This window comes from Anomalospiza imberbis, chromosome 7 (assembly GCF_031753505.1).
Source record: "Anomalospiza imberbis isolate Cuckoo-Finch-1a 21T00152 chromosome 7, ASM3175350v1, whole genome shotgun sequence".
Classification (NCBI taxonomy): Eukaryota; Metazoa; Chordata; class Aves; order Passeriformes; family Viduidae; genus Anomalospiza; species Anomalospiza imberbis.
The window spans coordinates 25,715,541-25,733,388 of record NC_089687.1 but is presented as its reverse complement, the minus strand read 5'-3'; the positions used below and the strand labels follow the sequence as shown (position 1 = coordinate 25,733,388).

The following is a 17,848-nucleotide window of genomic DNA, read 5'->3' as shown; positions in this document are numbered from 1 at the left end:
GCTTTCCACAGCAACGTTCTGTCAATGCCAGCTGGGATTATATCATTACAAACTCAGTCATTTATGCCCTGCTACGACCTGTTATAACTCTTGCGGAGCCAGCTCCCTCAATGTCATGCTCTCTACCTGTGGATCATGACTCTTGATGATGTGTTCAACGAGAGACCTGTTTTTTAAAAATTCAAAAGTCCAAATTAATAGTACAGGTATAAAATGGCAGTAAATCAGCAGCAAAAGGTGACAAGACAAAAGTGCAGAATAATCTCTCATGTTAGAGCCAGACATCAGCTGTGAGCTGCCTTCCCTCCCCATTGGAAGGAGGCTTGGTGCTGTACCTGGGTAAGGACGCATACTGCCTTTCCACCCCCTCAAAGTGAAGATTGTAGGAGCTTCCATCTGGACCTTTTCCAGGCACCTGTGGAGAGAAGAGTAATTAGAGATGAAGATCAATTATGCAGCCCAGCTACTAACAATGCATCTCAAAACGATAAGCAGAGAACACATGATGCTGCAACATGCCAAAATCAACAAAAGAAAGGCAGGGGCTCAAAGAAGCTTCAAATCCCATACATAATCTTATCACTGCTAACAAGAAAGGCTTCTGTATCAAAGAAGTGTTTAGAGCAGGTACAATCTTCAGCACCTTTCCCTCATCTGCCTACTAGCTGGGATATTCTCTCTCTGGCCTTTCTCCTGGAATTCAGTAACAAGAGGACATCATCTAACTAAGTACACCCCTTCTGATTACAGTGGCATAACTACCTGAATCAAAGCTAACATCTTAGTACCAAGTCTGCTTTTTTCCCCTCCACTAGCTTGTTTGTTTAAGTATAAAATACGATACAAACAGGTTTTCTTTCATTCTTAACACGAATCCAGAAACTTTCCCTAATGCCACTGCAAAGCTAAGTATCCAGCTGGGAGTTAAGTGCATTTATGATGCTCTGGTGCCATTTCAAAAGTGCAGTGTTAGTGCACTCAGTCAAAACGCCAGCACTACTTGGTTTGTGTTCAAGATGGCAACCGGCATTGGCTGGGGAGCACAATTCTATCAGGAAGGCTCCAACCGGTACCAAACGGTGAACTTCAATGCTTTTAGCGCACAGGAGCTCTCCCAGTTTCACTCAATGCCTGCTGATGGCCCAAAGTGTTAAGAGCCTTGTTAAAATGGAGCTATTAGTCTTTTCTTCCATAAATGGAGGAGGCTCTGACTGCCTTCAGTGTTTCCTGCATTAGTATGTATTCCTATTCCGGTGCTGCTAGAATCAGCAGTTTTCTAAAGCAATATACTAAGAGGCCATTTAAAATCCCCTTCCCCTTTCACAGATTAATAGCAGAAAGGAAGATTTAATGCCTTTTCAAACATTTTTAACAATTCATTAAAAAGAAGGTAATAAATCACATCAAGCTTTTGGCAAATGCCCGATTAGAAAAAAGAGAAAACAAAAATTAACATGTTTTTTGCATTCTACAGGTTAAAGTACATTTCTGTCAGTCCTGTAATTTATGCACAAAACAACACTTTCACTGAACAGATGTATAAACCACTGAAATGAGAAAAGTTGTGCGTTCAGGTGTATTAAGTGTTATCCACCTTTACAAAGCATTTCTGTGTACATTACATAAACCAAGTCCTATGCAAAGAGAGGCAGTATCATTTGGAGCTATTAGGCAGGCTTAGAAATTATTCCAGACAAATTTTGTTATGTACCTTGGCACTCATCAAACATCCACGATACTTGTAAATGAAAAAAATTATTTATACAGGCCTCTTGCAAGCTTCCTTTATCTCATTCAAAACAGAAAGGCATCCTCACAGAACTGTTTGCCACAAGGAAAAAAAAACCTCTGATTTGAAATGACCCATGCTTTAGCAGCACCTGACTTTGGATGAACAAAAAATAACAATAATTGCCCTACATTTCAAAAAGAGGGCAGTAGGCTAAAGGGATCATTCATTCATTTTTTCCACCAGAAAAAGTAACATGCAGAGAGACTTTATAGAGTCACTTAGGTGAAGAGTCACAGTCACTTTGGCTGTTTTTACACTACTAATTTCATCAGGTTCATAATTTCCCTTAAGTTCCCAAGTACACTAGCAAGAGAAGACCCTCCCGATTTCTCCCATTTTATGAAGATGAACGAGGGGAAAATAAACAAATGTATAATCTGGTCTCTCACCATAAAAACATGTAGTTTTATATTGTCTACCTGTGCAGCTGTAGATAGGTTATTAATTACGTGCATGAGTCTGGTAGTGGTGTGAGTTTCCTGCACACTCACACCTAAAGGGAGTAACAGCAGCCAGGCAACATGAAAAAACACAAACACTCAGAATTGTGCCAGCATCAAGCAGTAATCCCAAAACTTATACTAACCACCAAAAGTAAAAAAATATTTACATCACAAGGCCTTTTTTCAGCCTGAAAACACTCCTTTTTTGATGATTTCCTGCAGACCAAATAGAAGGCAATAGCCCCTGCCAGGTCTGTTTGTATATATGATTTGAGAGACAGTTACCATAGAAACACCCTGGTGGCAGATACACAATTTTGCTAATTTGGATCCATCGAGCGGCTGAGTCTCCACACCCTATATAAAACCCCCAATGCACTGGAAAAGCATGCTCTGGCTCTGCACAGCTAATTAAAGGCTCAGCCATTCCTTCTGATTTTCCTTCTCCATCTGTCCATGCGACAGTAAAAGTGTATCATCACTCAGCCTGGAGTGCCAAAATGGTGCCTGGAATAAAAAACTACCCTGATGAAAAGAGAAATTGTGAAAATAGAAACACCTCCTTAGTAGAAGTTATTTATGTTTCAGAAAGAGTCAAAGCAAAGGGTTCCTTTGCTGCCTTCTACAACAAACTAAACTAAAAATCGGTGTGAAATGTACTAATTAGTAAGATCAAAATATTTCAAGTTCTCCTCCTTTCCTAAAACAGGACATATGCAGCTGGCCCTCAGACTAGGTGTGGAAGTTTTAACACAGTTAATTATCACAACATATTTAGGTGAAGAAACAGTAATAATCTTAATAAAACAGGATTAAAACCTGGAAGTCCTGTCAAAGCCAAATGGGTGGTGACCACGAGGTGACCAGCAAGGGAGCTGACAGAAGGTGCAATGCTCAGTTGAGTCCCTACAGATGCAGCTGGAAGAGCTTAGGAGACCAATACTTTAATCAATAGAGAACACAACAGCAGGTGAAATACACATTTCACAAATGTATGGTAATGCACAACAGAAAAAATGATCCAAAATGTGCTCCTGTATTTTTAGGGTTTATATTAACAACATCAACTAAAATAAGTGGCATCATTATGAACAGTTCATCTCTTAAGAGCGGCCTCAACTAACAAGCAAAACATGAATATGCAAAAATAATGGGCAGAGATAAACACAGAAACAGCCATCATCCTATCAGTGCAATTAAAAGAGCAGCGCATTTAAATCGAGGAAAGAAAACACTATCTTTATCAAAAAACAACAGCAAACAATTCATGAACTGTAAGTGTTGCAAAGTACTGGCATGGCCAAGGCCTTTGTGGAATGTAAAGCTAATAAACCAGATACTAATATGAATCAAACCAACTAACATCCAGGTAACAGGAGACAGTAAAGCCTTTGGCAGGTGGAAGAAAGGCAAGACCTGAGAGCTGAATGGGAGAGCAGAACCTCTGTACCAGCAGGCTGTTCTCCTAATTGTCCCTTTGGGAATCCCAGTCACAGCAGTGGCCACACTCAGAGACAAGATAGCAGAAAAACTGGCAAGACACTGTCTCCATATAACTCAATGCCTTCATGGTCAGGATTTTCTGTGTGCCAGAGAGGTGTTTTTTACACATGGCTAGTTAATGTTTCTGTTGTTTAAGTCTCTCTTTTTAGAAACAATAATTTTCACTAGCTAACAAGATTTCTGTGATAGAAAGGTATCTCCAGAAAACATCCTGTGACACCTCTGCATCCTTAACTAAACCCCTGCCAGTTCCCAGCAGAAGAACCACGCTGGTAGAAGTGTAGAACTGAGGGACAGCATAGATCAAGCCAGACACAAATATCTTAGAGTGTTCAAACACCTGCAAATAAATTTTAAGCTATAGAGTATACCTGTGAGCAGGTGTCTTGAGTAAGTCTGGAGTTTGCCTACAGGAGAATTCTGCTGTTGCAGAATAACAATTCTTTAAGGGAAGAGAAACGATTTATTTAGTCCTGAAGCTCCTGACTATCTTGAAAACTGTACAGAAAAGTGCATGAGACTGTGTTTTTTCCCTGGGAGATCCTGCATTTCATTCACCCTCACCTGCCTTATACTGCCTTCCTCTTGGAGCATTTGCTAAAGGCTACAATTCTAGCTGCTAGCAGGAAAGCCTCCCTTGCTCCTTCCTTATGGGTCAAGGTGTTAAGGGTTGGACAGATGCTGTGGTACAAAAAATAACAACTATAGCAATCTTTTTTGAAGTTTAAGCTACATGAAACCAGAATTGACTTCTTCTTGTGCCTCCACACACAGCTCAAGGTGAGAGCTACCACACTGCAAATAGAACTCAGCAACAACTCCTTGCCCCTACCAGCAGAATTCAGCAAGACAGTGTGTTTTTGCCTGGGGCTCTACTTCTCACAGATTGCCACCTGACTCCCTGCTCAAGGTCCATCCTGAGTGAAGCCAGCACAGTGAAAATCCAAGACCATGGATACTGCTTATAAGGAAAATAAATGATGCAGAGACATTTTCAGGTTGGCTGTCTCATAAAGTTGCAGTTGCTGTTCCCTCTCCTGCAGGAATTTAGACTTGCTTACAGAAAACTTCATCATCACTGCAGAGGTCAGTTGGTAAAAAAAAATTCTTTCAAAACTTCTTAATCAGCTACTCTTCTGCTCAGAGTCAAAAGGTTTCCCACTGTTAAAAAAGAATCATATACAGTGGATGTTAAATTCAGGATTACTATTTCTTCACTCATATGCCAAGCATTGCTGTCCTTTTACTTTTTAGCCCTTTTTTTCCTGACTTCTGAACAATAAGCATCCTCCAAACATTTCAATTACCATTAAGATCAGAAAGAAAATTTGGACAGTGTGCTGCCCACTAGGTAAGTAGCAATAATATAACTTCCTCAAGGCTGACGGGATTTTAGCTACATGTTTGTGAATCCAGGGCAAAACACTGCTGACTCCACTTGAGCTACACCTGACTGATTTAAAATTATGGGAGATCAGGAAAAGCTTATGAAGATAGGAGTCCTGGGACTCCTAACTTTTTCACTTATTCACTGTGTATGCTCAGAAAAGTCACTTGGGCTTGTGCACGGTGGTTTTCTACCCATAAGAATGGCAGGATACAACCACTGTATTTTATACAACTGACATACACTATAAGACAGGAGACAGCCCAGGAAGGCTGCAGGGTGAAGCTTCTGCTCTGCCATCAATCCAAGTGCTTTGAAAATGCCACCCAGTTCTGCTTTTTGCCTGAAAGTCTGTGTATAAACATGACACATAGAACTGCTGCATTGCTTAGTGCCTTTTTCAATAGTCTTGTGATCATCTGCTAAAGGACTTGATTCAGATGCTGGCTTGACCTCTGTTCTCAAAGCTCTTCTTTTGTCTGTGAGCGTTTCTAATCACATGGGTTGAGATTCAGCATGCCAAAAAGAGCTGTGGTATAACGGAATTTGCCCTTTAACCTTCAGGTCTCCCCTCTGCTGAGACACAGTTGGTTTTTGTTTTCAATTAAGTGAAAACTGAAGAAAAATGGAGAGGTAAAAGTGGATTTATTCCCCACCCTAGTCTCAATGTTTCATACACAGGTGAAGCATCAAAATTAACCCACTTATTTTTTGCATTTCAACTCTGCCTGGTTCTGGGAACTGGAAATGAAATTTAAGAGCACAGTTTGACTTGCTAACACTTTCTTTAGCTGCTGAAACAGAAGCAGGTGATGTAAGGCCGTGAACTGGATGGTCCACGTGAAATGGAGGAAGTTGATCGATCGGGTCTTCTTAATTCCTTACTGCTGTGACATCCTCATTACCCAACCCTCGGAGAGCTCCAGCATTTCTACAGAAAGCAAGGTATCTTCCATCCAGTTTTTTAAATGTTTTGCATCAAAAGGTAAAGATTAAAAATTCTACCACTGTCTACAATTCAAAAGATTTTTTCTGATGTTTTCCATACATACACAAAGAGGGATATATTTTGCTTTCCTAGTTTTGCAATGAAAGTTGAAACAGTGATTTTGCGTTATTATAACACTCATCATTTCTCCCTCTAATTTAGATGGTTTTTAATAAAGCTCCATTGATTCCTCTGAAAGAAATCCCTCCTGGCAAAAGCAGAACACACACGCTGATTGCTAAATATGCAGCAATTATCATATTCAGCGGCGCACTTTAATATCTTATTTATAGATGTATCTATCTATAATTTGCTTTAATTAAGTTGCATTGATTTTAATGGCAGAAGTAGTCCTCAAAGAGGAGTCTAATGTTCTATGAGCCCATTGGTACTGCTTTACCATTGTTTGGATATAAGACAGCACCTTTAATACTTCTTTTTCATATTCTTAGTTGTGCTTTTCTTCTTGGCTGCAATGGCAAGCCAAGATGATGTTCCACAGGAACTCTTAAAACCACCTCCACCACTGAAGAGAAAGAGCACTTTCAACTTCCCTGTTACAAATTTGTTTGTTACAAACAAACCTATTCCCAGGAGTAAGGAAGGAAGCAGTATCTTCCCAGCAGATCCTGAGACACCTTGTTTTTCTGTTTCTGCTCCATTTTACAGATATCTCGGGACTACAATTGTCAGAGGTTCTCAAATCATGGTCCAATGTCTTCAAGTTTGTTTTGGTAGTGTGGCAAATGAACTTTTTTATGTTTGTGTCAACAGAAAATACAGGTTAAATAATTTGGAAAGGTGAATCAACGGATGGCTACAGATGCCTGTTCATGGCCCAATCACCAAGTCATGACCTCGCAATCTCCTAAAGTTCCGCTTTCTGGGCTCAGTCCCAGGGAATGTTGTGCTTTCTTTTTGTTAAGCACACACTTACTTTAAGCATTTTATACTAATCTGGTTTTGAGATTATTCCAAGGAACACTTGATGCTATTAGAACTGAGACTGAGTTGGTCAAAAAATGTCTTGGAAGAACAAAAGCAAGGTGTTGCTCACTAGGAGAGTCACACAGCCTTGGTTTCTGCTGGGTGCCACCACATACCCTGGCCATGATTCAGGAAAGCATGCTAAATACTGAGGGGGGTTTTGTTTTAATTTCAATAGCATCTGATTCCTCTTGGAGGCATTCCCAAAGCTAACATACACCTGCATCTCTCAGTGCCTCTATCTCCTTTTTGAGAAAAAATACACAGGAAAAACATTTATCTCTCTGTATCCTGAACATGTCTTCACACATTTGAATACAGCATTCTAGTGATGATGATTTTGGCATCTTCAGCTCTCAAGTAAATCTGTAAGATATTACTGGTTCATATCAACTGAGACTCTATCTCAGAGACTACTAAGGTAGCTTTATAACATTACTTATGCAGATCTTAATATATCATTCCCTGTTAGTATTTTTTTTTCAAGTGAAAAGTAAGTGTTGGCTTTTTAAATCACTGCCTTTTGGAATATATCAGCACTAATTTCATAAGAATTGTTCATGTTAAAATGCAAGGGCATGATCTCAAAGAAAAAGCACCAAAGTAGCTATGCAAGTACATTTTCAGTTTCTGGTCATCATTTTTCATTCACTGATTATCACTTAAGTGTTGATTAATAGTTATGTTCATGCTGCTAGAATGCATTTCCCTTGGATGAGAAAAACACCCTTGTCCAAAGGAAAAAAGAGATAGTAATCAAACCAACCTTCCTCTTCCCTATAAGAAACACAGACACACACTCCAGATTCACTGATGATCTTGGTTTTGCTGTTGAATAGGTTTGAAGATTTTCACTTAGAAAATCAGCTGTATGCAATCAGAACACTACTTGGTTGGTCCGATTGCAAGGCAATTAAATGCTCCCCTTCTGCCTGTCTCTCTCTACAGAGAGATACATATACATACACATGCTCACACACAAATGTACATACTCAGAGTCACTTGTCCCTTCTCCCCATGCAATGATCACCAGGAACACTGAAAACAGCAGTGTTCCATGGTGGAATTAAGCAGGGCTGATTATCTCAGGATTTACTTTTCCTCCTCAGTAATGCCCTACCTCTTGTTCAAGGAGGTGAAACTAATGGTTTAAATTTAGAGGGAGCAGAAAATTATCTATAAAGGCAATAGACTGAGGGAAATACAAACACAGATGGGAACTTTAAAAGGGAAACAGGCTGTTCCCATAACAGTTTAAAAACATGGCAATTGCCTTAGTTTTGTAGAAAACAAGCTCTCAGCATTTGCTGTATCTTCCAACACTAAAGAGAGAGAAAACAGCAAAGATGGAGGTGCAGCCAGAACTGCAAAGTGTTTTTACACAGTCCCACAAAGAACATACTCTGCTTTCTGAACCCTCGCTCTGTGATCCCCCAGTCCCTGGTGCTGGAGAACTATGGTTTCCTTTGACCAAGCAAAATGAGATAATTTCCTGGCCTGTGCCCGTCTCTGTGGGTGGCTTCCTTTTTCATTATTTGTATAATATGTTTTGGTTAATTCTATCTCTTAATTGTCTTTAATGAGCACCAGATTTGCAACACCCTCACTTGCAAACCTACTCTCAAATTAGAGGCAAACAGAAGTTTCCCTTGAGTTGAGAGAAAAATCTTAAAAGCAGCAAAACAAAAAACCAAAAAAACCCACAGCACCCATCAGCATTGATTCTTCCCTACTACAAGGAGGCACTTCAATTGCTCTTCCCCTGAACCAGGCCAAAGTAATTAATCTCTTCCCAGCCACTAAAGAGAATAACTTAACCTGTCACAGAGATACACTTGTGATGCAATATCCTGCATACTAATCCATATGTGTGGATACATTTCTAAAGCAGGTCTCCTTTAGTAGTTCTACAACACTGTGTGTAATTCCTCTCCCTCCATGAAACCAGTCCTCTGCTTTAGCCTGTTTGAAACTAAGCTGCTTCTTGCTCCTCCCAGTCTTGCATTCTTTGCTTCTCTTCTCACTGTAATTAGTTTACAAGACTACTTATCCAGATGATTACTGCTTTTAAATGACAGTCGTCTTTTCTTTTACTCCAGTTCATTGTTGTGTATCATTTTGTCTTGCTATCTGAATACTCAGTTCTCTAAAGCATTTTCTCATTATGTTATCTCCTGATATAAGGCATTTTGAAATACTTCATGAGAGACGTTGTATGAAGTGAATTGAATTGAATTTTCTCTCAAAGTCAGGCTTTCAGCATCTTTCTCTAGCTAAGTCAGCAGAGTTCTTGGCACCAATGCCAGGGTGTAATGGCCATGCTTTGCAGCTCAGCTATGAGCTTGTGTTCTTTTTAGGGAAAATGAAATGACAGTGTCAGTACCTGGAAAGCAAACGGAGGACAGATCAATAGTTCCATTTAAGATGAGGGTGGCAAAATGAAAATGTTTGGTGTATTTTTGAGTGTTTTAATGCACACATTGAGATAATGCTATTTTGCTGTGTCTACCTACATCTGGTTTTGGTGATGAATGTGTACACAGGGGGTATATGCATGTGTATGTCAGGGAAGAAAAAAGGAGGGAAGGGGGAAATAGCAGGGCATGGAACTAAATTGCAGAGCAAGTAGTGGAAATAGACAGTGAAAAGCTTCCTGCAGGCAGGCGGCTTCACAGGGGAGAGCAAGCCTTTCATTGTCTATAAAATCATGCCTTGCTGGAGGTCCTCAAGAGTAGAAGGGGTAGCACCTAGAGGCACTAAATCTCTCACTGTTGTATTATTGCATTCTATGCACTTAGCTACTGTACAAACCAGCACACTGCTTCAAGAAAAGAAAAGGAGGAAGAAAGGGGAAAATGACCAGAGGGAAAAAGAGGAAGATGGCAGTAAAACTGGAAAACAACCCCCTGTCACAGCTCTCCCCAAGAATACTTCACATCAAAGAAAAGCTGCAGAGTAAATCGTCACGGAGTTAAAAGTTAACTTCAACTCCTTCCATTGTGATTTGACACCACTATGGAACAGTACTTCTAGAATTTGAATGGTTAGTTTCTAGCACAGGGTATTAAATCCACCTTAATCCTGTTAAACATAGATGCCAATAAAGAGAGGCGCTCTCTCAATGGCATTGTGACAAAAGCTCTCAACACTGCAAATTCAATATGGTTAACAAAAAAGAAAACCCTAAAAAAAGCCAAACCAAAAAAGTAAACACCACAACCCCCCCCCCCCAAAAAAAAAACAAAACCCAAAACTCCTCCCCAAACCTGGATTAATACTGAGCAAACAACATCAGCATAAATGGGCTTAGAGACAGGAATTGCTTTCCATATGCTATGGCATCAGGTTCCTCCGCATCTTCAGAAACCAGCCTGTAAATGTTACAGACATTGTTTCTCCTGCTTGCAACTGCTGTTGGGTGGTGACCTTCTTTGCTTGCTGATACCAATTTAGCAGTTGGTACAGTTTTTCTGTGATTTGGTACTGTCTGTTGTTTGCTGGTACCAGATGGATACCAGATGGGTAACTGTGGGCAATGGTTCCTCTGTGTTCCAATCCCAAAAATCACTGCCCATAGGGTCAGTCTTGTCAGTTGACTCCTAAGTGGCACTTCAAAGCAGCATTCTGAAAAACCTTAACATCTGTTCCTTACTCCTAATGACCTTAAAAAAATGTTGCAGACATACTTTCCTTCAGCCAGGAGTTACTGTGCATCTGCAGGAAAAATACAACCTTACAGATGCTCACAGCCATCAAACTCACTCTCGCTAATGGCAGCTCCAGGAGCCACCACCTCAACTCTGAAAGTCGGCACTGAATGTGAAGTATAATCAATATTTTTTTTTCTGTGGTAGCTCCAAAATGTAGGAATTCAGAGATATTTCAAGGCATTTTTCAAAAAAGTACTTTCAGCAGTGAAGTGAAAGAACAAGAAAAAATAAAAAAGTGGCTTTGAAAGGCAGCAGGGATACCTGAGGGCTAAGTTTAAAGCATGGAGGGAAAGCAAGAAAAGATAAAGTGATGGAAGAGATCTGTTAACTATTAATTTCTGATTGGTCTTTCAAAACGTTGACCTAGTTGTCAAACAATAGACAGGAGCTCAAAGATCAGTTAATGGAGTTGAATATTGCCTATTGCAGTTACCTCCTGTGTTATTCCATACAACGGCTTTTGTCTCTAAGTACAGAAAAAAAGTTTATTTAGGACAGTACGCAAGTATTTTGGTAAATTCTCTGTATGTGCTAGAGCAGAATGCTGTCTGCAGAAAAATATAGCTGACATCAAAGCATGTTCCCCACCCCCTGTCTTGCTTCATGGAGAAGTTATGATAAACAGGTTATGTGTTCCCTAAGGTTACCATGGAAACTCATTCTTTTCAGGCCATCATTTGCAAAGGTAAAATTTGCATTAAAATGTGATGGAATTTGATTTTGTGCATGTGTGTGTGAAACTCAAGTGGGGTCATGCTACCACACAGTATGGCTGTTATTTCAAACCCAGGAGCATACGCTTAAGAGAGAGATCTATTAATCTGTGTAAACACCTCAGTGACCAAATTACAGTTTAATTGCTAACTTGACAAGTATCTTCCTAGAAAATTAAGAGAAATACATTAAAAATTAGCTTCAAACGCAAATGTAAATGTTCATACTGATCCACTGGTGGGTATCACTAGATAGCATTTTGCTAATTTCCCCTATAATCATTGCACAGGAAAGGGTGAATTTAGATTGTCAGAATGACTTTGTTTTGATGATGGCAGACCAGGGATGGAAGGCACAGGCAAGTATTTAAAATTATAAATTTTTATCTTATCTTGAAGAAGTTATCATCAAATTATGACCTATAGAATATAATTTAATATAACCATGCTTACTGCATTACAAGAAACTCTTGAATCCAAGTGCCTCCCTTCATTTTGAGTCACACAGTAACTTCAAACTTTCACTCTAGGTATCTGCTACTCTGACTTTTCTTGGGATAGCTGATGGTGGAAAGCATAATCTGATCCAGGCTTCCCTAGGGTCTGGGTTCCTACAGAGATACTGCCATTGTTTGTTGTCACGTGCAGCACTGGCATTCCTAACACAGAAGGGCATTATTTGCAATCATAATGTTGACAATCATTATTCCAGCCTAGCAGGAAAGTGGATGAATGGACTAATCTAGAAAGACCTTATAACTGGTGACCAGACTGCACTGTAGAGGAGATACCAGTTCTGCTGCTCAGTTGTATGCATTCACAACTTACATGCTAGATTTGATATACTATATGAAATCTATGCTACTCTGGGTTATTCAAATATTATCTGTCCTGAGCAGCAGAACACCCTTGGAGGCAGCAGGGTCAGAACTCGTATTTCTGCTTGCAAGGCAGACATTCCAATATCACCTGGATTACAGACGACTCAATAGCTCCTATCATACAGGACTTACGACACACTGTTCAGCTGGAATGACACTACTTAATATTGGGCAACATGACATTTAACACAACAGTCAGGCCATCTGATGAAGCAAAAGCAGCAAAAACACAGGCAGGAGTATGTGTTGTGCTTGCTTTCTTAGTGTTTAGTGTCAAAAACACTTGTTTAATATAAAAAAATCCCTTTATTTGTGTCTCAAAAACACTCCAAGAAAATAAAATCAAAATCAACCCTTCAGATTAGGCTGCATGGTGCCATTCTGCATTGGGAAATTCCTGCTTACAAATTCAATTTACTAAACCAAGCAAGAACACTAAAGAAGTTTTAAAAAAACAAGCAAGAACACTAAAGAAGTTTTAAAAACTAAGTTTCAAAAAACCAAATAAAACCAAAGATTAAATTGATTACTAACTTTTGCAGAACTTCTCAAAACTCAGCACATTTGATAGGAGGAATGTGTTCCAGTCAGATTCTGTACGGAGCAAGAAGGAAGACACTAGTGCTCCCTTTCCCAGTGTTTTTAAGAGTCAGACTTAGAGCTGAACATTGAAGAGAGCTGGCCTTGAGCAGAACAGTCAAAGTCATGTTCAGCACCAGCCTTATGGGGTAAATGCAGTTCTCTTTTTCCATATTTTGTACTTTTTAATGCAGTCTTGATATTAGATTAGCATCTGCACTACAGACCTTAGACTGGGAACTAATAAAGTTATCCACCTAATCTCTCCATGTCTGAATCACTGACTTTCTTTTTCATTTAAAATAATTATAGCAATGTCGCCTGTTTGTTGAGAAAAAGAGGGCCTTTATATATTCACAGATAATTGCTTAAACCCAACATCAGTGATACATTCTAATTACTTTTCACACCTTGGCTGCGAAAAAATCTTGAACTTTTTAGTGTTATTTTAACAGCAAGACAACAATGTAGCCAGAGCACTGACACCCTGACCGCTGAAGGCTGCACCTAGGATGGAATTTAACAAGCAGTTCTGCTAATGCATTTTGCAGCATTAGCAGAACTTAGAGGAACTTCAGCAAAACTCAAGAAGACACAAGGCCTCCACCTCAGATCTTGCACTGCAGGAATGAGAAGTGCTGCACAGTTATACAACAGAAGAACTCAATCCAGAAATCAAAAGTAATGAAAAGTCCATTATTTCAGTTGGCTTCTGTCCCATACTTATCTATAACAAATGCAAGATCTGGGCTCTCTAACAGCCTCAATGACATAGTTGTATTACTTGACCCAGCTTCTTTCAAGCTCAACCCTTGACCCTCAAGTTCTGCACACACTGGGCAATCATTGCTGTTTGCCTCACTTCTGCTTTCCCTGAAGTTAAATGAACAAATTTTGCAGTCCTTTCTCCAAAGCACTCTCTGGTTTAGCAGGATATTAACCCTAGCAGGCAGAGCTGGACAGTGACCAGCATCTTCAGGAAAGGGGGTGCTGTCTGGGACAACAGTAGCCAGGCAACTCTTTGGATCATAGGTACATTTTAGGGAGGAGATTTCTTTTTAATCAGCAACAGTGAACATGAACATGACCCAGGGAAATTAAGTTGTAAGAATTGAAAAAGAAGTCAACCATGTCAGCATCTATTTGACAAATGCACCGGATACCTGGTAGTAAAGGCCAAAGCTTGTGCCTGAAGGGGATCAGGTTTGAGGCCTGATCCAATAAATACCCAAGTGCATGCTTAGCTTCAGACATGAATTTCAGTGGCATAACAGATTTGTCTTTTGATTAAAAAATGAGTGTTGTAACTGGGGCCCCCTTCCAGAAGTTGAAGCAGGCCTCTTACTAATGGCCTGAGGAAGAGGAGGTCAGTTTAAAAGGAAGTCTACTTTCCCCCTCCCCTGTAGTCCGACCCAGGAGCAGCTGTATCTGATTCTATTGGTGTATGGGGCACAGAGCTGCTGGGGGTCAGGACCAAGCTGTCACAGAGCAGTATCACTGAGGCTAAGTACGGGAGGGAAAGCTCAGGGTGCAAAGTACTGGCTTTGGCAGCCCCACGTGAGAAGGCTCGGTGTTAAAATCTCAGTCCTCTTCCAGCTTCCTCATGTGACGCTGGCCTGAGATTTGGCAGAGTGTGCACACATGCTCAGGGAAAGTGGCCACACAGTCCCCTGTCTACAGAGTGACCAACAAGGAGACAGAAACTTGTGGAAGCCTATACTGGCAGGAGCTTGCCAAACTCAAAGCAAACTGACTCAGCTACTATTAAGGACTGCAGTCAAGCCAGATTATAGCTAGCTCCAGAAAGCCTATTTGTGCCCATTTTCCCTGCCCCACATAATAAAAAGCCAACAGATAAAAGCTGCAGAGCTGTGGGCTATATGCTCAAACACATAACTGTTCAGCATACTAAACTGCATGGATTACCTCCTCACAGACTCCCCTCATCAATATAATTATCAGTTAGAGATTTGTTTCTTGCCTCCCTTAACATACTGGCAAATTAGGCAAAATGTATACAATGGAAAAACCTCTAGGGCCCTTCATATCATATCAAGTTGATCCATGGCAGCTGTCATGATCTCTGCAATGTCCCACTCAAATCCTCCATTTGGAATCTCTCAGTACTGTGAACCTGCAAGGACAGCCACAGCCTGGCATGTTTTTGTCTGATTTCTTCCAGCAACTTGTACGAAATACGAGAAATGCTTAGTGTTTGTCTTCCTCAGAATAACCCCCCTGCACTGAAAAACAACAAAACCCAGCTGTATGCTGAGGCACCTTTTGGAATAGATGGCAAGATGAATTTCTGGAATTCACATAATATTGCAGGGTATCAACAGTACCAATGAGCTTTGATAAGATGACATATGGCACCAGAACTGTTTCCCCTGGTAAATGAGAACATGTACAAAGTGTATGCATGAAGACATGAGCATTTCAGACTCTCCTCTGGTTCAGATAATCTGTGCCAAATCTAACCTTTGTATAAGTAGGAATGATTCCAAAAAAAGTTATAGAAGTCACTCTTTATTACTAGTATTAATGGAATTGAATTTGGCTCTCCTTGCATGTGCCATTTGGAATAGTTTATTTTTCACATGAGGTTTGGTGGGGATTTCTCCCAAATAATTTCCCCCCAAAACTACCCCCAAAAGCTGGCCTGTAAATTTCAAAATCACTCTGCTTAGTTAGAACAGCCCTGTACAATACATCCCAATCTGAAAGCTTCATTAAGCAGAGATAATCTGGAACCATAAAAAGTTCTTGATCAGTAAGTTAATCGTACATGCTAATAAAATGTTTTGAGTACTCTCTTAATTAGCATTCTAACAACAAATACTTCAAATATGTATTTTTCAAAGCAGCTACACTTTAAATATGCTATTGTATTTTTCTCTTTTTATTTTCTTTTTATTTAATGTTTTCTTTTGATTTAATGTGGACTCGGAAAGTCTGGAATTTGCATCAGCTTCTGCTATATGGTTTCACATAAAATTGTCAGCTTCTCCCATTGCGCTAGAAGACAGGAATGTTACTATTCTAGAAGTTGGAATTCTGGTTTCTAACCATAGTCCAACACAAACGTTTGTGTGATTTAGGAACCTAACCTATTTGAAATGCAACATCCTGAACATGGAATTAATTGATCATGAAAAGTACAAACAGCTCCTTATTCATCCTGAAGGAAGCACAGAACCCTTGACACATTATGGAAAAATAATGCAGTTATTAATGCTCCTTTCTTTGTTCTCGTTGATTTTTAGGCTTGGAATCCTGCCAGACACACAATAAAGTACGTGGCCTTTAACACACACAGGCATGATTCTTTTTTCCTACTCTCAATTGGGAACTGACAAAACTCAGTACATGACAGGTTTGTTTCAATTGAAATGTTCACAGCCACAGACAGTATCCAAAGACAGGTTTTCTTGTATCTTTAGGTTATTTACAAGCTTGCAATTCCTATCTGCAAATAAGAAAATGGCTTTTAGAAACAGTTAACCCAAGGTTCTCTATGGTGAATCCACTGTGGTCACTAACAGGTGAAGAAATATTTGCAATGTGGCTGGTGTTACATGCAGTCCTTGAATGTACATTAAAAAGATAAAGTTTCAATGATTTACTGCGATCCTGAAGGAAAGACTTGATGTTTTAAGTAACTGGATTTGTACAAAGTCTGTAAGACAATCCAAGTAAATCCTCAAATAGATTATTAATTCCTCATTATTTAAATGCCCTTAAATACAAGTGCAGATGCTAACTACATGGCTTTCTCTTGACAGCTCCTTAGCTATTTCTCATGATCTGCTATTAGGCTGTGACTCTAAAGCTCTGAAAAAGACTGCCTGTGAAAAACCCTTCCAGCTCCTAGAGAGACTAAGTTCTTGCAGCTTATTCTTACACAGCTCTTTCAGTGTCTGACTGATACTGCAGCTGTGACAATAGTACACAAACATCTGCCTCAGTCGGGAGACCTGGATTAGGTTTTTATTGGGTATTTTCATGAGTGCTTTGAATATCTGATGTCCCACTAAGACACGAGCATGTGTGCACATGCCTAAACCCTTTTTAGAGCTGATACATCCCAATATTCCCTAGCTGTCAGAAAATTTTAGAGTAATCTCATTTTACACTGACAACAAAAGGCATTCATTTTCCTAGACAATATTTATACTTATTGTCAGCCTGTCCTTTGGCTAACTAGCTGAGGTTTACTTTAAGCCTTGTGATCCACCATACAGAATTTGGTTTATCATTTATCCTAGTTATAATCCTGAAAAGAAGAGGTGAGTAATGGCGGGGGGGTGGGGGGATGGGGGGGTGGAGAAAGTCCAAAGGATTAAAAACTTGACAATAAACCAAAGCACAATGAAATTGGAAAAGAATTTTAAAGGGTCTGGCTCTCTAGCAGAGAGAGAGCTATATACATTTGTCTGTTTATGGAGACTCTCTAAACTGAATTATTCAGTTTCTTACAAAAAGAAAAGGAATAGACTTGGGAAGAGAAAGCAGAATGAAGGCGCAAGAGAGCAAAAAATTCATCCAGCAACAGATGAGAAGAACAGAGGAGAATTGGAAAATGGATGCAGGGGGGAGGAGTGGATGATGAGAGAATAGCAAGCCTATTTAAAATGAATTTTTGACCTTATTTTTAAAACATTTATGGATCCCAATTGCCTGTCATGAGATCATTTTCCCTTACAATACTAGCTTTTCAGCCGGCTCTGCACTTTAACTTGATTTATCCTACTAAAAAAAAATAGATTGTTAGAAATACCCCTTCTATTAGAAATTCTGTCCCATTACAGTGTCAGCTAAAGGCCACTTGTCAATGTCAGCTTTATCAGATAGAAATTTGCCTC

The 17,848-nt window shown here is 39.7% G+C and overlaps 1 protein-coding gene across 6 annotated transcripts in view; it reads right to left on the bottom strand.

Annotated features, from left to right (window-relative positions):
- The window catches only part of PARD3B (par-3 family cell polarity regulator beta), a 533,875-nt gene that overhangs the window by 27,790 nt on the left and 488,237 nt on the right, over nt 1-17,848 (bottom strand). For all 6 annotated transcript variants that reach the window (XM_068196079.1, XM_068196075.1, XM_068196077.1 and 3 more), the window contains one exon: nt 336-415. In XM_068196079.1, coding sequence (XP_068052180.1) covers nt 336-415 — 80 coding nt within the window. The remainder of the gene's footprint in view (nt 1-335; nt 416-17,848) is intronic.